The sequence below is a fragment of the Pelodiscus sinensis genome, chromosome 2 (genome assembly GCF_049634645.1).
Source record: "Pelodiscus sinensis isolate JC-2024 chromosome 2, ASM4963464v1, whole genome shotgun sequence".
Taxonomy (NCBI): Eukaryota; Metazoa; Chordata; order Testudines; family Trionychidae; genus Pelodiscus; species Pelodiscus sinensis.
The window spans coordinates 167,871,549-167,892,837 of NC_134712.1; the positions used below are offsets into that span (position 1 = coordinate 167,871,549).

The following is a 21,289-nucleotide window of genomic DNA, read 5'->3' on the forward strand; positions in this document are numbered from 1 at the left end:
GGTCTTCTTCCCTCCCCCCTTCCTGCCCCAAAAAAGGGTTCATATTGTTGATAAAAGATTGACCACAGAGCTATAATTTTATTAGAACGTGCAAAGATGTTTTAGTTTCATTTAAATGTGAAACTTTGCAATAGTAAAATAAATGGTGTTTAGGTAGACAATTTTATACTCTAATTTTTGGCTTCATCTAATGCCCATTAAAGTCAGTGGAAAGACTTGTAGTTGCAGATCACAATTGAATTTGAACAAAAAATATTCTTCAGCTTTGCTAGAAACATGAATTCACTGCTTCTCATATAGCAATGGTAACGTTAATCTACCCATTCAAAGGGTTCAAGGAAGGTACTGCAGTTATTTTACTGGGCTTCTTTTTATTGTTTAGTTCCTCATTGGTAGGGGAAAATTTGAAGACCATGCTTCTATTGCTGTCATTTTGAGACCTCATACTGGGAATATTCCTAACCACTCTGAATAAACTGATGGTCTTCCATGGGACTGTTCAGAATGCAAACCACTATTCCTGGCATCATATGTTTGCAATATTGGGCCCTCATAATATTGCTTTTAAGAAGTGCTAATGTTATCAACTGATCTCTTGCTGTATATGAGCAGGATAAGTTATCTGTTTTATGATTCTAGTGTATTGTACTGGATACTTCTTCAGCATGAATCTACATTCTTCTTATAAAGCTAGATTCTGCTATCTTGGTTCACGTTGAATAGTACCTTATTCCATTTGTAGTCACGTTTATTTCAATGGCATTATTCTCAGAGTAAAGTACTAAATATGAGGATGACAAAAATCAGACCTTAGCTTCCACTGAAGTCAATGGAAGTTAGGCTGTTGAATATTTCTGAGGGTTTGGGCCATAGTCCTTAGTTCTTGGAGTATTAAATATTAGCTTGGATTTTTTGGGGTTAATCTATAAAAATATATTACTCTGTTATGTTAATCTCATTAGCATTAATTGGAGTAAATTGTGTGCATTGACAAAGGAAATAGACCTTCATATATGCATGGTTCTGAATTCAGAAAGTTCCTATTATTATTCAGTGCACATTTTCCCTTCATGTTTAACATCCTCATTAAACTTAATCTTTTTGTATTGCACTAGAGTACTTTGTGGTATTATACTGATTTGTTTCTTTTTCTTTTCTTTTTTTTTTTTTAAAATCTCAACTGCTCATTTTCTCTCCTTCAAAACTGGCCTGTCTAAAGCCATATTATCTGGTAGTATCAATTCATAGTTTCAGATCCTATCAAACAAGAATACTTTGAGCTTCTTTGCTCCTTGTGATTCCGCTTTTTCCAATATACTTGATTTGAACTGATTTAAGATTAGATCTAGTTAGCACGTGCTCCTAGCAGGAGCTGCTTCTTCCTATGATCAGGAAGCAGTCATTTACTGCTGCCCTTTCTGTCTCAATCATGCCACATGCTTGAAAAATATTCTCCTGGTTAAAATTACTCTGGTTTATTGCACTGCCACTTTAAGGGCTGTGATTCTTATCTACTACAGTAGTACTCAGTCCTGACTCATTAGCAAGCTATTTCATCACTAACTGAAAGCTACTGAATAAATGACCATGCCATGTTGGGAATTTCCCCCATGTCCCATTATTTTGTGGCCATCTGGATCATATTCCTAAAAACAGCCTCTAATTTGGGACCTACATTATTATGGATTCAGTTAGGTGTGCCCACCGTTTTGGAGCTGCAGTCACTGGGGGCAAAAAAAGGATTAAATTTAAATGGCCAGGATACAGGCACTGGCATAGGCAGCTAAGGAACCTCAAGCCCTTTGTGGATCTAGCCCTACATCTTAAGTTCCATATGTTAAAACTCTAAGAACTCCATTTAGCTGCTACCTAACTTTGAAGGTACTTACATGTCTGCCAAATGAAGTCCCCGAGGTGTCTACACTTCTGGTTGGGTACACAACTGCCTGATAATCCTGCATCCCCTCAGTCACAATCCCGCCTGAAGGGCCTTATTTGGTAAACATGGTCAGAGATCACCTGAGTGTGTGTTTAGTGGTCTGAGCCTCATACAAAACACAGAAGGAGGATATTGTCCTCTTATAGCCCTCTGGTTAGAGTAGTCCCACACAATATGGAAGTCATGTTCAGTTCTCACCTGCCCCCATCTAAGGTGAAATAGGGACATGAAACCACATCTCCCACCTGAAGCCAGTGACCCAATGAATATTTATTTGGACAAAGTGGAACAGCATCAACAGGAGAGATAAAATACCCCACCCCAAAATTGCATATAGCCCAGTGGCGAAGGCACTTCCTGGCAAGGTGGGAGGCCTAGGTTCAAGTTCCTACTCCAAATCAAGCAGAGTAAAGATTTGAGCACACGTCTCACGTTCTGGGTGTGGTCTCTCACCACTCAGCTATGGCTATAAAGAGACCACCCCTTCTCTCTTAGTCGAAGTGTGCACAATTTTAAATCCTGAGCCGGGGAACCTAAGAACGGTCTTACTGGGTCAGACCAAAAGTCCATCTTGCCTAGTGTCCTGTCTTCTGACAGTGGTCAATGCCAGAAGCCACAGAGCAAATGAACAGAACAAGGAATCCTCAAGTGTTCCATTCCCAGCTTCTGACACATAGGACCCTACCTTCCTTCCACACAGAGCTAGATAAGGGCTTATACACATTAGTACTTCCTTGGGTATCATTTGTCACTCAGGGAAAAACCACCTCTGTGAGTGATGTAAGCTACAGCGACCTAAGCACTGATACAACAGTGTTATGTTGGCAGAAGTCAACCTTCTGCCACATGGGAAGGTGGAGTTGTTATACCAATGGTAGAGCTGTCTCTCATCGGCATAGCACACCTCCACTCAGTGCTGCAGGGCCATCAGTATAGCTGCCCCACTGTAGCAATCCTAGCCATTTGTCCCGGTTTTCCCCCTTCCTTGGCATTTCCTGCTGACTGGCTTAGGCAAGTCATCAGCAGGCTGGTGTTTGTGAAACTCATTTGTTGTACAGGAAGCCTGAGTGCCTGTGGATTCCACTAGGCAGAAGGATGTCTACAGTTAGGCACTGCAATTCTATGTTCTTTGTGTGTTTCTAGCCACTCAACTCTAACATATGAAAGAGCAGCAATAATGTAGTTGCAAAATTATAAGTTGGGGGGTCATTGTTTCAGTGTCCTCAATTATCTCCTCCTCTCCCCCATCTATTTTTGTCTCTTTCATGAGTGCAAGGACAGATCTTAACTTTTCCCATCTATTTGATCAACAATTCCTGTTACACTTCCATAAATTAGGCCAGTTGCAGCACAGAGCTAGCCAAAAAGATTTGGAACTGAAAGCAGAGGATATATTTTGAAAGACATCAAATTATTTTTTTAAGCAGAGGTAGTTAATGCCAGTTCAAGTTAAGTTTCCCCTGTTTGGGGAAACACTTCCCCTGTTTAACATCCAAGCTATATTAATTTGGTGTGGTGTTTTCAATGCCACATGTCCATCTCCAGCTGGATTTTTGGAAAAAAGTTTCACATAAAGTTGTCGTTGGGTATGTGGATTTGGGATTTCTTGACTGTGGAAGAGACAGGAATTGTTGCCACCACTGACTGCCATTATAGAAACCCAGAGAAAATTCTGCATAAAAAGGGGACACTTTAGGGATAATTGGAAAATAAAAACGTATTTTTTTCTCTAGCTTCATGTTGGAAGATTGTGTCTCTGCCCTCCACCTACCGATATAGAAACTATGACTCTTAATATTAATTTAAATACTATTAATTTTAAAGGGACCTCAACACATGCTCCGATTTTGCACCAATGAAAAAGTCTGTTTACCTATAAACTCTCCCTTTTACCTTGCAGGAGGCTGGCTGGATGACAGGTATTAAAGAATCTGATTGGCTGCAATACAGAGATGCTGTAGCTTATAGGGGACTTTTCCCAGAGAACTTCACAAAGCCCGCGGAGTAGCTCAGGCATAACAGTGTTGTAAGAAGCGGTCAGTAGGTTTTTAAATCTCTTTGAAACACAGGAATCCACTTTTGTAGTTAAACTGCTAATGGTTTACAGACTGGTGCCAGACAAAGCTTGGTGAAACATATCAAATGAGCATGAAAGTTAAGCTAGCATCGTCTGAAATATTAAGAGATATGTCCTTATTTGTTCACACGTACGTGGCAACGGGTTTGTTTGTGCTTTGTCGGAGCTATGGTGATCCTGTATTTGATCCTTTCCCATGAAATCTAAAATTAGCCTCCTCACTACCAGAACCTTAACTTCTCTGCACTAAGTGTATTGTATTGAGTTGCTGCACTACCGAAAATTTTACTAGTAACCCTTTAGTAATGAGGTCAAACTATTAAGTTTCATGTGTTTAAAAAAAATGAACTGCTGCAAAGTTTTTCAATGTTCTTTTTGAACATATATACACATATATGCTTGTGTGTATATAAGTGCATACAGATACATATGCATTAACATGTTACTCTCCATTGTAGTACTTTGCCTCTGTAATATCACTGATAAATGCATTGCTCGTACATGGTCTGGCATTACAGTAAATAGTTTTGTTCCAAAACAAAGCTAGCTGCTCCATTGCCAAAACATTATACAATATCTGTGTTCTGTAATGTGGAAGTTTTACTCTGAGATGAACAATTATAACAATCACGTTTGAGCTGCTAAAACATTGGAAGGCATGGCTCAGTCTCCTCTATTTCTAGCTGCAATAGTTTGAGATTGTGTGGATGGAATGGCTGTAATGCTAATCTATAATTGGCTGAATTTTGAAAACAACAAATACCTAAGGTCAACAAATAAACAATATATTTTCACTCTATATATTTATGCAGCACACCTTCACAGATCCTTTTCAAATAAGGTATATAATGTATCCTGTATCAAGAAGTCATCTGTATACTCTTATGTTTTTCAGTGTTGTGTCATTCAAAATAAACCTTTGATCCAAAAGAAGCTGTTTTAAGAGTGTTTTTGAAATTATTATTATATTAATTCCAATTTAATCACGAAAAGTTCCTCTTCTTTCCCTTCTATCCCCCCAGAATCCATATGCATGAGTTCTAGCATAAATCATCTCATACATTCCTTCTTTATGAAGAGCATCTTATAGCTCTAACCCCCAATTAGTTTCTGCCCACAATGAATAAAAGAGCTTACCTGGAATTCAGTTAATGCACAAATACAGCTGACAATTTTTTTACTCTTCATCCTTTGTCCATTTACTATACTTTGAATCTGAATCTTTAAAAGAAAAAGCTTCCTACATAGTTTGTGGAGTCTGTATAAATTGTAGAACATCCTACATTTTCTTGGAGCCTTGTTTTCTTTTCTTGATACCTGGTGCCACATTCCTTAATTGCTTTGTTAGGATTCTTGCTCTTGTAACTCCCACAGACCTAAAAGTCCGTGTCTCTGATCTGGAGTCAAAAAATCTCCTTTATGAACTGTTCATCAGTTGTTGTCTGGTGCAGCAGGCTCCAAGTTATACTTCCAAAAGTTTGAGGTGGTCAGTGAGACCTAGTGTTGCTGGTGTATGTCTCAGATTTAATGTCCACATGTCCCACATTGCTTTAAATGATGTTTGATGTCTGTGCTTCATTAGTTTTCTGTAAAACAGTAAAAAAAAAAACTGCATTAAAGGGAGCATCCTCACCTCTTTCCAGAAACCAGTGTTGTCATCCTCTCTTGACAGCAAGTGACCAAGGACTCCAGGCCCTGTTGCTTCAGAACACTAGAGGAAATATTTGACGAAAATGGGCAGGAAGACATAATGATTGTTTGAATGTCTTAATTTAGCCAATACTAGCTGTACTTTGTAAACTTGATGCCTTGGGATTAGGGCTGGATTAAGGGGGGGGGGCTAGCCGGGCAGCTGCCCAGGGTGCCAGCCTATGGGGGGGGCGCCTGATTGAAGTGGTAAGGGGCACCGCACGCCCGGGGGTGGGGCCGCGCATATGCCGCGTGCCCGGGCGCCCCTTACCACTTCATTCAGGCACCCCCCACAGGTTGGCGCCCGGGGGCGCAGCCGCACATGTGCCGCTCACCCGGGGGCGCAGCATCCCTTACCATATCAATCAGGTGCCATGCGCCTGCTGCCCGGGGTGCAAGTTTGGCTTGGTCCGGCACTGCTTGGGATGCTGGGTCTCATGTCCTAGGGACCAATGCCATTGGTGTTGGTCTCACTGCCGTGCACAACAATTTACACAAAGCATATATTAAATGGGAAAGGTCTGATCTGAGCAACCATTACAGCACTTTTGGACATGTGCTACATAAATGCTATGTGACTATTTTCTTCGCCTTGCAATTTTGTCTCCTTTTTACAAGAAAAGTGGCAGTTCACAAGTCAGCAGGATACCAGAAATAAGAAGAGACTCACTAATAATGGCCCAGCAGCCAGACATACACGTGTCTAGATATGGGTTGTGAGTGGCAGCTTAATGCCAAGGGTGCGTGGGACCCCTCCAGAGCTTTTTCCAGTCTAAGTTTCTGCAGTACATGGCCTGCAGGCAGCCAGAGGAACAGATGCAGAGGAAGGTTTCATGTGCCAGACTCGGGCAAGTCTAATTTTAGAGTAGCCCTGCTAGAGGCAGATGAAAAGGCTGGGCACCATTGCTACTTGCAGTCAAGAAGGGAGCCCTTGGAAGGTCTGGAGTAGAAGCAGTCCAACAGCAAGAGTTCATCACCACTTCCTGTACCTACCAGGCAAAAAGATAGGGAGAGGGAGACAAGGAAGGTGGTCACAAGGGAGTTGCAATATTTAAAGGTCCTCTAGATTCAGACAGTGGCTGTAGTAGAGGGAAGGGAACAATTAGAACAAGGAGATTTTTGTTATTGTTGGGGCAATTGCATTAGCCAGCTTTGAGGGTGTAAAGAAAAAACATTCCTTGCCTTCCCTTATAGAATCTTGAGTTCTTGTTTTGTCCCTATGGGTGCTCTGCTGTAAGATGGTATGTGCCCATCAGGTCTCAAGTACAGAGTGGAAAGCAGTTTCCGTGAGCTGGTGTCTGCACAGAGCCAGCACTTCATGCCTCCCGATAAGGACAGATAAGGTAGGTACAGTCCTCCTACCTACCCACCCACCCACTCTCATCTCCACTGCAAAGCAGACTTTCTGCAGCTGAGAGGAAGGAGAGCAGGAGAAGGATCACAAATTGCAATGAAACATCTTGATTAACTCAAATAAGCAAATAACCTCTCTTCCTTTGAGTATACACCCTTACTGGCGCTATGCTTTAGGACACACTCAAACAGTAACTCAAAGGAGGAGCAGGAGGGTACTGAGCAGACTAGTCCAACACTGGAAGACTGCTGCACCAAAAAGCAGTGTCATCCCTGGAAACAGGTAAGATGATTTCATGATTGGCAAAGGAATGAATGGAAAACCAGGTTGCAGTCCTACAAATTTCTGTTATGGGGTCATCCTTCAGTAGAACTGTGGATGTGGACTGAGCTCTAGTGGAATGTGTTCTTTGGGAGCTGTATCCAACGAGAGCCATCGCATGTTAAGATGACAATTCAAAACCCACCTTGATGTCTGAGTGGAAATAGGTTGAGGAGTCATCCTCTCTGCAAATGATAAATAGACTAGGAAATGCCCAGAAGGCCTTAGACTTGTCAAGATAGAAGAGAGGGTCCTTGTGACATCTAGTGTATGTAGGCTAGGCTCCTTTCTAAGAGAGAGGAGGTTTCAGGCCGAACACTGACAGGGCAAGCTTTTGATTCATTCAACGTGGCATTCCAAAGATAACTTCAGGAGAGCGTGAGGATGGGACGCAGTATTGCATTGCCTTTATAAAAGAACGTTGAGCTCTCTCATTTGTCTAGCTAAAGAGATTGCTATGGATAACTAAATCCTGAACGAGAGATGGAGGAGAGATCAGGTAGCCATCAGTTCAAATGGAGGCCTTTTCAGAGCCTAGAGAACAAAACTGAGGTCCCACTTAGGGGTCAGGCTCCGTACAGGGAGAAACAAGTTGTGTAAGGCTGGATAAAGACTGAGAAGCCTTCGATGGGTGAGAGGAAGGCTGTTATAGTGGCCAAAAAGAACTCTGAGCTGATTGATAGAATTTGCATCTTTAAATCCAACAGGTAGTCCATGATTTTGGAGAGCAGAGCAGCTAAGGCTTGGGAAGAGTGAAGGGAACACCAGGAATGGAAGCATTTCCACTTTTGAAGGTAAGTTTTGTGAGTACTTAGTTTCCTGTTAGAAATGAGAATTCACTGGACCATACCTGAACAGGTTAGCTCCACCTTCAAGAACAGCCTAGGTACCATGCTCACACGTTCAAGGAGGAGGGTGTGGGGTGGATGGATCAGGATCTCTCAGTTCTGCAAAAGATGCTCCTTCCTGAGAGACATTGCCACAGAGAGATGAAGGAGGTTTGAGTACCATACTTTGCTTGACAAAGATGGTGCTATGAGGATAGCAGTCTTTCTTGACACTATTTAACTAAAGTTTCGAGGAACAGAGGCAGAAACAGGTTAGCCTACAATAGGACATGGGGCCATAGTGGTATGAAGACATCTCTCAATGAATCACAGCCATATCTTTCCTGGGAGCAGAAGAGACAGCATTTCACATTGTTCAGAGTGTCAAAGAAATCTGTTTTTGCAGAGCTCCAAGTCTGGCAGATTCTGTGGAAGATAGGGCTATTGAGCTTTTATTTGTTATCCTGAAGGAAGTGTCTGTAATTGTATTCTGAAGACCTGGAAGACAGACAGCTGAGATTTCTATTTAATGGGAAGTGCGCCATTTCCATAGCTTTAGCTATGGAAATGGCGCACTTCCCATTAAATAGAAATCTGTGGTTAAGGACTCTGTGGTTAAGGACTGGGATCTTGCTCTACCCTCTTGGTTAAAAACACAAACACACACACACTCATCAGCCAACATTACTCTGATGACCACTTATGATGTATGAGGGAAGTGTTGGAATGCATAAACTGCTCCACTCCAGAATGTTGATATGGAGTTTAAATTGTTGTGCAGACCACTTTCCCTTGGCTCTGGCCTTTTAGGGGTAAGCCCCCAATCCCAGAAAAGAAGAATCTATTGTGAGGATCTTTGAAGATGGGGACTCTGAGAATGGGTTCTCACACAGGCCTTCAGAAGGTCCTTGCACCACTGGAGAGAGTCCAGAACTTTGAGGTACTGTAATGCTGTTGGAGAGACTGTGTTTGCTTGGGGTTTGCAGCGACCTTAGTCACATCTGTAGGCATCTAAAGGTGAAATTTCACATGAGGCATGACAAATATGGGCCATGTCAGCCTCCATGAGTTTTAGGCAGATTTTTGCAGTTGTTTGTAGGCAATATTGCACTGTCAAGATAAGTGTGGAGAATCTCTGTTTGTGGGGAGAAGTTCTAGCTGTTAAGGAATATAGCTCAGACTCAGCATTCAAAGTCTTCTCCCACCGTCAGGGTGGTTCAGAATAGCTGGCAGTTCTCTCTGGGGGGCAGGGGCAAAGACTTCCAGGCCAATTAGGGTCAGGAGGGCGGGGGGGGGGGGAGAGAAACACGAAAGTGTCCTGGCCCCACCCCTTCTGCCAGAGGCTCACCCCTTCCGGGGCAGCCCGGGGCCACTTCAACTATTTCTGAAGTGGCCCTGTCAAAAATTATTGCCCACCTGTGCTTTAAAATATGGCAAATCATACACTGGGCTGAATGGAGCAGTGTCAGATTTTGATGCCATAGCCCCAGGGCAGCCTGCACCTAAATCCCTTAAGTCCCTCATCTCCATTCCCAGCTCAAGCTCAGAGCTCCACCCCCGCACACTCACAACAACCCATCTCTCCCAGCCTTGAGTCTCTTCGCACATTCCAAAACTATCAGCCCCACCTTCACCACACGTTTTGTCATGTTCACTAATATGAAGGTGATGTGTTCCACATCACCTCCATGTTGGTGCACATAAAATAAATTCCATACTTGTGTGGGAAAAATGAGAGGGAACACTGAGCATACCCTGAAACCAACAAGTCTAATCCAACCTTTCCTTTTTAGCGGGTAGAAGTTAGAACAGGGTTTCCCAAGCTATGAGTCGCCATTACATTTCAAAAGGGTCGCCAAGTGTCTCCCCAGGTGGCTCTCCCCCCCCCCCCCTCCCATTTTTGAACTGCCTTGGGTCTCACAGTCTTCCTGAATTGTCAAAATGGATCCCCATTTGGAAAAGGTCGGGAACTACTGAATTAGAGTCTTTAAAATATTATGGACATGCTTCAGTACTATCATAATGGGCACTGCCTGTAACTGACAAATAGATTGAAAGATCAATAATGATTTTTGAGTTTCCCATTAGGAAAACTCTGAAGGTTCTAAAAACGCTCCTCTGTGTCTTTATGGAGGGCAAACACTGACTTAATAAACAATTTCTTCACACTTGTATTTGACATGTCTGTCTGTGGCTCCATAAAAGAAATGTGTCTACTGTACATAAATAGCTTGTTCTAGAGTACAGTAGGAAACATTTTCTTATGAAGCAGTACATACTTCAACTATTCTATATTTCTGATTGATGCACAGGATTGGGTTTGGTGAATTACTAGGTTTCAGGCTGTGTCACTGTGGTACAACCCCATTGTACCAGCAGTTCGTGGATTTACAACATAATTGGTTCCTGGTCTCTTAAGTGGAGACATAACTCCCAACCTATTTTCCCCATAGGAACAACATTAGAAATGGGAGATTAGTTCCTAAACCATGACCGGATACACCATTTTAACCGCAATTGTTCTACGTTTCTTAGAATAAGAAACATCACTTGGGCCACATTTATGCTTTTCTGCCATTTTTATGGGCAAAGGAAAACTATGTTTTAAGAAGTTTGGAAACAAAGATTGACTCTGTAAAAAATGATGTTGGAACAGCAACTAAAGCGCCTTGAGTCAGGGAAGCAGGGCGTGCAGAATGCCGATGAGCACGGTGTTGCATCAGATTGAGCATTGTAAAGTTGAAGCAGATGTTGGACAGTCCAAACAAGGTGTTGGTTTAAAAATGCTGTTTGTGCCTTTCGTTGCAACTCAAGGTGACTTAAATAAGGTGACTTATTTATGCTGGAGCAACAGAACCTGCTGATCCTAGTAACCTTCCAGAACAGCTACAACATCTAATTCTGAATAAAATGAATCCTTGAAAAATTTAGTAGGGCAATCTCCCACTACTGTGCATTGATTATGCACAGTGTGACCTTGAAAGTGTAACTGGTAAGAGAGTAATATGTAGTCTGAGCAACCTGGCACAGACCTTATTTGTATCTGGTCTACAGCCCTCACCTCCCCAGAAATAATGTAAATACATTAGATCTTTATCTACTTTCCCCTCCCTGCGCAAAGAATCCAGTAAAAGCTAATTGTCGGCACAAAGCGGCAGTCAAGACGCAGATCAGTTGGCAAGAAAAGCCTTTGTCAACTGATCCTGTAAACCTCGTTTCAGGAGGCATAAGGGATCAGTCGGCAAAGGCTTTCCTTGCCAATCGATCCGCGTCTTGACTGCCGCGTTGTGCCAACGATCAGCTGAGCCGGCACAACGTGGTAGCCATTTTAATGAAGCGGGGGATATTGAAATCCCCTCTTTGTTGACTATGTCGGGTAGTCTAATTTACATGCCTCTGCCAGCAGAGGCATGTAGTCTAGACCAGTGGTCCCCAAACTTTAGAGGCTCCTGGGCGCCCGGGAGGTGGGGCCACTCATGCGCCAGGTGCCCAGGGGGCGGGACCACTCACGCGCCGGGCGCCCGGGGGGCGGGGCCGCGCATCCTGGGGCATGCTAGGGGACGGGGATGCCCTTGCACCCTGCACCGGCATGTGCCCCAGGACTGGGGCCGCCCGAGCTGCGCGCCGGGGGTGGGGCCAGCCCAGGTTGTCGGCGGGCACGCACAAATGCCCTGGCGGGCACCATGGCGCCCGCGGGCACCATGTTGGGGACCACTGGTCTAGACATACTCCCAGAGATCAGCTCTGAAGTGAGGAAGACAAAGGGTTCCGGGGAAAGGGGCGTGCTGATAAGATTGCATGGCATCTAGTTCAGAGAAACTGATTACTTAGCTGAAGTGCTAATCTCTAGTTACTGAGGTCAAAGGGAGTGCTTATGTGCTTAAATACACTGTCATGAGGATATCTTTTACTTAGTCAAATTTGAATAGTGAAGGAATAGGTCTTGGCTGCTGGTTCTGCTACTTTCTTCCTCCTCTCCCCCTGCCTCCCCATACAGCAGAGGTAGGGGAGTCGCAGGAACAACTCTTCCCCTCCTCCATGGTTCATCTGCCTTGGTGCACTGTTCTGTTGGCATCAGACCCAGGAGATCCCTATAAACCTGTGCTCTTTGCCAGATGGCACCAAGAGGTTTCTGAGTCACAGCAGGATGTCACCAAGAGTTATGTAAAGACTTAGCATGATACACAAAGCCCTCCATGGGATCTGTTCTGCCTACTTCATAAATTGCCTCTTTCTGCAGCAGTGACCTGTCATGATAGCTACATTCCACCAGAACAAGAGGAAGCTTGTATGAGAGACATTCCACAGCAGCTGGTGGACCTAGATTATGGTAATCATTACCTCAAGAGGGAAGGATGACCAGTGCCTTACTGTGGGTAGCACTACATGCAAGACTTTTGACTTCCTTTTCCACATTAAACCCCCCAACCCCCCCCCTCTCTCTCACACACACACACACACACACACACACAATTCTAATCACATGTTTCACTACAATGATTGGCACCACTGTAACAGAAAAATAGACTGATAGATAACGATTTTTTTGGTTTCTCTTTAGGAAGTGTAGGTTGTGACTATGCCTCTTGTCTCTTTGTAGACTGCAAACATTTATTTTCAATGAGCAATTTCCTCACACTCAAGTTTGGCTATGCAATCATGTTTCTTTGTGACACTATTTCCACAGCTCCATAAATGAACAGGTAAATGAAATTTAAAATCAATTTGTTCACTATACATAGAAGCTAGTTCTAGAGCACAATAGAAAACAATTTCTTATAAAATAGACTGTGTGTCACTGCAATATTTACTGCTTCATCTCAATTTCTCTAGTGACTTGTTGATGCTAAAGCAAAGCACATGCTGAGTCTAGTAACCTTCCATAACTGCTATAATATCCAATTCTGAATAAAATGAACCCTTGAAATATTTAGTAGAGCAACCTCCCGCTACTGTACATTGATAATGCACAGTGTGACCTCAAACATATAACTGGTAGGGGAGTAGCATGTAGTCTGAGCTACCTAGTACAATGTATATTTGTATCCATATCTGCTCTACCGCCCTCATTTTCTCAGAAATAATGTAAATGTATTAGGCCTTTATCTGCTTCCCCCTCCCACAAAGAATCCAAAGGATGCACCTACCCCAGAGATCAGCTTTGAAGCGTGGGAGAGGAAAGTGTTCAGGACACAGACCTGTGCAAACAGGGTTGCACAGCATCCTGTTTGGAGACACTGACTGCTTGATTGAAGTGCTAATCTCTGTGTCTCTACAGTTGCATTTGCTCGACAAAACTTTCGTTGTTCACAGGTGCCTTCCCCCAAGAAGTACAAAGTTTTGCCACAACAAGTGCTCATTTGAACACACTCATCAGGGGTGGAAGTATTTTGTTGGCAAAAGTGCCAATAAACCACTCACATGTGCTGACTTTTTGTGACAGGGCTATATCGACTCCTGGGCGCCCGGGGGGCGGGACCACTCACGCGCCGGGCGGGCGGGGCCACGCGTCCTGGGGCACACTAGGGGATGGGGATGCCCTTGCACCCTGTGCCTGCATGTGCCCCGGGGCTGGGGCCGCCCGAGCTGTGCACCGGGGGCGGGGCCAGCCCAGGTTGTCGGCGGGCGTCGCTGAAAGCTGAGTAGTGTAGATATACTCTAATGAAAAGAGACTATTCACAAGCATATCCCCATTTTTTAAGCATAAGTACCTTGCTGGATCAGGGAACAGATACACAGAGGAGAATGTCATTACAGTACCTTTTACTTAATCAAATGTGACTAGTTGAAGAGTAGGCCTTGACTGCAGGTTCTGCTAGGCTTCCCACTCCTCTCTCCCCTCCTACACAGCAGAGGGAGGGAAATCCCAGATGTAACTCCACTCCTCCTGGCTCATTTGCTTCTCCGATGTCTGAGTAAGAACAAGATTCCTTGACCCTCTCACTTCCATGATAGACAACCCGGCTACTTACACCATACAGTTCCTGAAGGGTTTGCTTTTCACTGGGTAAATTCACCAAAAGCAAAATGTGTTCACCAAGAATTACACAATTATTGGTATTTAAAACTTCAATATCAAGTGTGATGGCTGTAGGGTGGCCAATCCAATCAATCAAGGATGATAGTTGTTTACTTAGTACGTAAAGCCACTTTGTTACATGGAATAGAAAGAAACTGCAAGAAGAGACCCCCAGTGACTAGGCACATTGAATACAACTAAAATTCCGTTTGTCAGGCATCAACATTATAGCCAGCACCATTCACTGTGCAAGCTCTGCTGGGCACATGGGCAACTCCTTTCACTGCTTATTGCAGTCAGAGTAATTGGAATGGACCTGCTGACGACAAGCGGGTGTCAGTGTATCATACAAAATGAACACTCCTTAGTCTGTCCTCTTACAAATATAAAGTTTTGCTTTACTTACATGAAACACTGAATTTTAACAACATTTTGGAATGAATCAGTCGGGACAGGAATTTTAGGATATAACAAATTCTCAATCCACCTTCCAATGCACACAGTACAACTCTTCAAGGTATTTGGACTCACCGTCTTTCAAAACTATGGATATCAAATAGCAGCCCATATCCAGACCCCATTCAAATGTACTGTGCATGCTTATTGGATGCACTGATTTTGTCAGCAGCATTTTTTTAAAGTCACTTCAGTTTGTCAAGAAGCTAACATTTTGAATCGCTGCTTATTTCTCTCAAATTTCTCCCCTGTAAACATATTATATGGCAGTTTTCCTGTGATTTAAGGGAATGCAGTTCAAATGAAGGCAAATTTTAGAAAGCCGAAGTCATTCTGGGAGGAAGCAACACTCCGTGTTTGGACTCTCAGCATGAGCCATCCTGGTAACACAAAGCTCCCAAGCAATTCTAACAGTACCCAGGGAAGGGTTGACAGGCTGACGCGTGCACAGTTTCAGTCCATCCATAAATACTAGGAACTAGCTATCCAGAGAACTACAGAGGGGTTTGGAGACTATGGAAAGTGGAACCGTCAGCGGTTAGAAAGAGCCGTATTGCCCAGGCAGCAATGAATATTTCTGTGTCAGAGGAATTAGGCTCTGTGGGCTGCTGAGGTAATTAGAGCAGTGGTGGTGTCAGCTCTGCTCCGTTGGCCCCTGAAATACATTGACTTTGTCTGAAAACAGTAATAATGCCAAAGCCCTGCTGTTCCTTCACAGCAGGGCTGTGCACCCTGCATAATACATCAGCCTTTTCTTGGCTTCAGAGTTGACAGGATCATTGATTGCCAAAGATGAGCAGCAATTCCATGCACAAAGTGGACTCGCTCCACACCATTCCACACACACTGCACTTGCTGGCTGAGCATTCCCCTTGTGTAAAAACTACCCCTGGAAGACAAAACACCAGCATGGCAGGTCTGCACTACCACCACTCCTTTTGGCTGATGTGGGCAATCATAAGAGAAAGTAGGCATGATAGGAGTGCCCTGGGCCCAGCAATCCCCAGCAGCTGGATGACCCCTGGGGGGGCCATGGATTAGTAGGCCTAACAGACTAACCCTGAGTACATCAGTGCAAACTTTGGCTCCATGGTCATCTGTATGTTATATCTACAGGATTAGTTAGAACCTCAGTATGCTGCAGAGGTAAGACCAGTGCTTTTTTTGTGACGGTACTGCCTGGTATTCAGTACCGGCACCTCCAGACGCAGTACCAGCACCTCCAGTCAGAGCTCAACAACTTTTCCCCTGGAGTACCAGGATAAGACACCATGAAAAAGAGGAGGTTAACATGTTTCCAAGAAACACGTGTATTTTCTAATAAACAGTTTCTACTTGTACCACCATCACCCTCAGAGATCAAGCAGGAAATGTTGACATATATAGCCTGTAAGCGAGTTGTCTTACAAAGGAACAGAACAGGGTCAAATTCTACTTAAAATTACATCATCTTGAACGCAGTGTGGATGAACATATACTGTAACTGAGGGCAGAATCTGTCCTAGAAAATAATGTAATTTTTATTGTGTGTGTGTGTGTGTGTGTGTGTGTGTGTGTGTGTGTGTGTGTGTGTTTCCTTTAGCTACAGTGAGGCTATCGCTACACTACCTTTTTTTGTTTTTTGGAAGAAGATATGCAAATCGTGCTCGCATTTGCATATCTTCTTCCAATTCTTTTTGTGGACAAGGTTTTGCTACTATTTGGCCCCTTTCACAAGACCCTGTAAATCATGATTTATGAGGAATACGGGATCTTGTGAAAGAGGGTTTTTTTCCCCCAACCTTTGGCCCCGTTTACACGGGGCCAAATAGTGGCAAAACCTCTTCTGCAAAAAGAATTGGAAGAAGATATGCAAATGCTAGTGCAATTTGCATATCTTTGGGGGGAAAAACGACAGTGCAGCTGTAGCCTTACAGAAACCACTCTTCTTCATATTTCAGTACCAGCCTATTTAAACTGATTCCTATGAGTTTTACTCCTTTATTGCCACAAGGGGGTACCAGAAGCTTAAATTTGTATTTAGCTAACCTGAGCTGTCAGTTTGCCCCAAGTGGGAATTAGGTACAATATTTATTATCACAGAAAAAGGAGTAATTTATGGAGATACATAGAATAAATTAGGTGAAATGACAGAAGCAAAATCTGGGATGCATGTAATGTAATTGGCTATTAAGACCAGACAAATAAAAGATATATCTCAGAGTTCAGTACACACATTACTGAGCAAACTGCCTTGGGAAATACATGCATATTAAAATATATGCTCTAAATCAAATCATACTCTCTCCCCTTAGCAATTCTGCAATGACTAATTAGCAGCATACAACTGATTTGGTTTAAGAGGTCTTGTCAGGGAAAAAACACTTATTTTTTATTTAATTCATCTTTAATCATTTCACATTAATGAAATAAATGTTGAAATCTATTGCCCAACTCACTTTAATGCGCACAGAACTTCAAACTACTCTGACTATGCAAAGCAGCCACAAACTCATTTTATGATGCCAGTTTTCTTAGATCTGCTTTCTCTCTTTGTTTCCACTTGGACAAGGACGGTATATTACTCAGTTTCACTTTTTATTTTGTGTGTCTTGGCCCAAAGCTGCATTATTTGAGTTGCAGGCATGTTTTAAATCATAGACAAAACTGTTTTTTTATAATTAGTATTAGGGTGGATAAAATCATCTCCTCCTCCCAAAAAAAGTCTTGGCTCTCATTTGCCTGATAGTGATCCTTTAACTTCCACAAAACATAATCACACAACCTGATTCTTCCATGTAATGCACTCTTCGTAAGTCAATATTCAGCATCATATTTGAAGGAAGGGAGCAAATGGAAAAGGTGAGAGAGAATTAGGAAAGTGTAGAAACAACCCAAAAAAGCAAGAGCTCTCTCTTGCTCGCTCTCCTCACCCTCAAAAATCCTGGCTCTTTTGTCAGCCAATGAAGAATAGCAAAAGACTTCAAGTTAGCTCCAAGCTGTGCCTTTTGGTACATAGCTTACCTGTTTAACCTCCCAGAGTTCAACAGAATGGCACTGTCAGGGAGCTGGGAGGAGGGCTGAGAGAGGGACAGGATTAGGGTGAAGGCAAAAGGACTCCAATCAAATGGCTCTGTCTCACCTACAATTCTAGGAGCTCTCCAGGCCTGGAGACAGGCCCCATAGCTGTTGCCATTTGGTTTCCTCCTAAATTGGAAAATGTGCAAGAAACTCAATGGGGGTGTCTTTACAGGGACTTCAACTCCTTGAGATCCTGTCCATGGATTTCCCAGAGGAGAGCTGTCCTGGGGCATGAATAGGCATAGCATTTTCAGATGGCAAAGGGTGTTTCAATTTGGTGTTTACTTTGAACACACTGATATATAGATTACATCCAAGGCTTACTTGATTCAAGGTATAGGCTTGGAGCTATTTGATTTTTATTTTTGCAAGGTTAAAAAATATCAAAGTTTATTGTCCTGCATTTTGCTTTATTTTTAAGCACCTTCATCCATTTAATTTTTACAGCTGCTGAAAATTATGGTGGAGTCAGACAATTACTTAATACAAGTAGATGGGCAGAGTCAAAATGTTAATAGTTTTATAATTGTTAAGATAAAATGTGTTGACATCGTATGTCAAAATATGAAAGTAAACAGCCTTATATCAAACTAGTAAGTTCTCAGGCAACACTTCTCTTACCTTATCTATCTGTAAATTGACTATCATTGATGGAAATACAGATCTGTATGCATATTCGTGTATGCGCGTGTGTGCATGATATGTGAAATCAACATTTACCTCCATGTACAGTAGACTTCCAATAATCCGGAACCTATGGGACCTAGGTGGTGCCGGATTATCAGATATGCCGGACTATCAGGAGGTACTATAAACTGGTTATTTTATTTATATACACACGCACACACACACACAGTATACATTATATACTGTATATAAAGAGTTCTTAACCCTTTTTATTGTACTGTACAGGCAGTCCCCGGGTTATGTACAAGACAAGAACTGTAGGTTTGTTCTTAAGTTGAATCTGTATGTAAGTCGGAACTGGCGTCCAGATTCAGCCGCTGCTGAAACTGACCAGCGGCTGACTACAGGAAGCCCGAGGCAGAGTTGCTCTGCCCCGGGCTTCCTGGAATCAGCCGCTGATCAGTTTCAGCAGCAGCTGACTTGGGGATGCCTGGGGTTCTTAAGTTGAATCTGTATGTAAGTCGGAACTGGCGTCCAGATTCAGCCGCTGCTGAAACTGACCAGCGGCTGACTACAGGAAGCCCGAGGCAGAGTTGCTCTGCCCCGGGCTTCCTGGAATCAGCCGCTGATCAGTTTCAACCGGCTGAATCTGGACGCCAGTTCCGACTTACATACAGATTCAACTTAAGAACCCCAGGCATCCCCAAGTCAGCTGCTGCTGAAACTGATCAGCGGCTGATTCCAGGAAGCCCGGGGCAGAGCAACTCTGCCTCGGGCTTCCTGTAGTCAGCCGCTGGTCAGTTTCAGCAGTGGCTGACTTGGGGACGCCTGGGGCAGAGCAGCCGGGGTGCTGCTGGGTTGCTCCAGTAGCGCCACTCCTTGGCGCTACTGGACCAACCCAGCAGCACCCAAGCTGCTCTGCCCCAGGCGTCCCCAAGTCAGCCACTGCTGAAACTGACCAGCAGCGGCTGAATCGGGACGCCTGGAGCAGAGCAGCTGGGGTGCTGCCGGGTTGGTCCGGTAGCGCCCAGAGCGGTGCTGCGGGACCAACTGGCAGGGCCCCAGCTGCTCTACCACAGGCGTCCGGAGAAAAGCCTGGTCTGCTGCGGGGGAGGGGACGCACTAGCGACATAAGTCGGATCCGCGTAACTCGGGGACTGCCTGTATACAGTATACTGTAATATTTTGGTTTTTTAAAGCCTTTTTTACCCTTTTTCCTCAGTTCAGCTGATGGCGCTGTTACCTTGTGACTTATTTTTCGCTGAAGCTCACTCACTAGGCTCTTGCCATTTTGATGCCAGACTATCAGGAGTGCCGGACTATTGGATGCCGGACTATTGGAGTTTTACAGTACTGATAAAAATCTAATCCTTCCAGGTCTGTCTATATTGCAGTTGTCTCAGAGGTGAAATGTAATGATCCTAAACCAAGAGCTTGGAGAGGAAGCAAGGATAACACAGTATCCCACCAAAACTCCAGGGTCAAGTTCAGAGGAGTAAACTGGAAGTACGCAACTTGGAATTTAACAAGAACACTAGGGCCCACTTTCTCCAGCTATATCACTGTTGAATGCCAATTGAAATCAGTTGGTGTCATGCGCAGAAATACTTTTAGCATTGAGCATGGGCTCCTATCCTTATAAAATGTTCCATGGGATCTTTCTTTGACAGCAAGTTCATAAGGCCTTTCTCTTGCAACAGGCAGGAGAAATGTATTTCAGAGATCTGGTGTTGAATTTTTCAGAATCAGACATGGTTTGGACCTTTCAGTTTTACTGAAAGAGAATGATTCATGTATTAAAGCTTATGTGTTCACTACATGGATCTCACTTTCTGGGTAAAGAGAATGCAAGGAGGAGTGTGTTTTTTGTTAGCGGTTCACACACTGGGTAGACACGTGTCCCCTCTCACACTCAAATGAATTGGAAACTCTGGTACAGAATGAGTAACAGCCCTTCTGCTCACGACTAGGCAGCCTGCTCCGACCTTTTTCTTTCAGCATTTGAATAATAGTCACTCAAGCCTGAATAGCACTGACTTCTTGGGTTTTTATTTTATTTCAGGAGGAGACATGGTGAGGTTTCTGCAAATTGTCTTTGCTTACTTCTTACCAGGTAAGTTGGTTAAACTCAGTTATATTTATTGTAATTTATGTATCAGGGTGGGCTTGTATCCACAGAGTTACCACAGTTTTATTGCAGGGCACCCCTAGTGAAACCAGGTAGTGTGGCTAAAGCCTCAGCACCCCTGAATGTGGAACCACAGCCAAGGGACCTGATTGTCCACTGTGTTGCACCTTGTACAGTCATTGACACCTGTGCATGGGAAGAGAGAAACAATTCTGAGATCAGAATTGTTCTGTCACTCACACTCCTGGCAGAAATTTACCCACTTCACACTCACTATGCACAAGTCTAAATGAATGTATAAGGTGAAAGGCAGCAGAGAAGCTGTCCCTGTGCCCCTTCAGTCTAAGCAGCATTGATGGTGCATGGATAGACAGACATTACTGCTCTATGGAGCTGAATTGTTTTAGCAGCTGTCTCCACATTGCTCCTTACTCTCCTTTTGCCTTCCAGCAGTGCTGTGGGCCATTGACCTGGAACAGAAACCAATCTCCATCACAAAGCAGCCAGGAGCAGGCCACACAGCTGAATTCACCTGCACAATGTCTGGTGGGCTCAGCTCAACCTACATCCACTGGTATCGAGCCCAAGCTGGAAGGGCACTGCAGAGGCTGCTCTACCATTCTTCCTCCAAGCCTGAGCCCATTCGGGAGTCCAGCTTCTCCAGCGAGAAACTCACAGCCTATTTTCAAAGCAGCAGCATGAGCAAACTGTTAGTTTATAAGCTGGAAGCGGCAGACAGCGGCCACTATTACTGTGCTGCATGGGATTATACACAGTGCCACAAACTTCCTG

General features: G+C 43.8%; 1 protein-coding gene and 1 long non-coding RNA gene across 6 annotated transcripts in view; one reads left to right on the top strand and one right to left on the bottom strand.

Moving 5' to 3' along the window:
* The window catches only part of AMPH (amphiphysin), a 182,259-nt gene extending 177,347 nt beyond the window's left edge, over window positions 1-4,912 (top strand). For both annotated transcript variants that reach the window (XM_006124072.4, XM_006124073.4), the window contains exon 22: window positions 3,840-4,912. In XM_006124072.4, the coding sequence (XP_006124134.2) occupies window positions 3,840-3,947 (108 nt within the window). In that variant the 3' untranslated portion in view covers window positions 3,948-4,912. The remainder of the gene's footprint in view (window positions 1-3,839) is intronic.
* Window positions 1-21,289, bottom strand: part of LOC142827268 (uncharacterized) — a 154,601-nt gene that overhangs the window by 47,117 nt on the left and 86,195 nt on the right. For all 4 annotated transcript variants that reach the window (XR_012901874.1, XR_012901875.1, XR_012901876.1 and 1 more), the window contains exon 2: window positions 5,154-5,602. This is a non-coding gene — a long non-coding RNA (uncharacterized LOC142827268). The remainder of the gene's footprint in view (window positions 1-5,153; window positions 5,603-21,289) is intronic.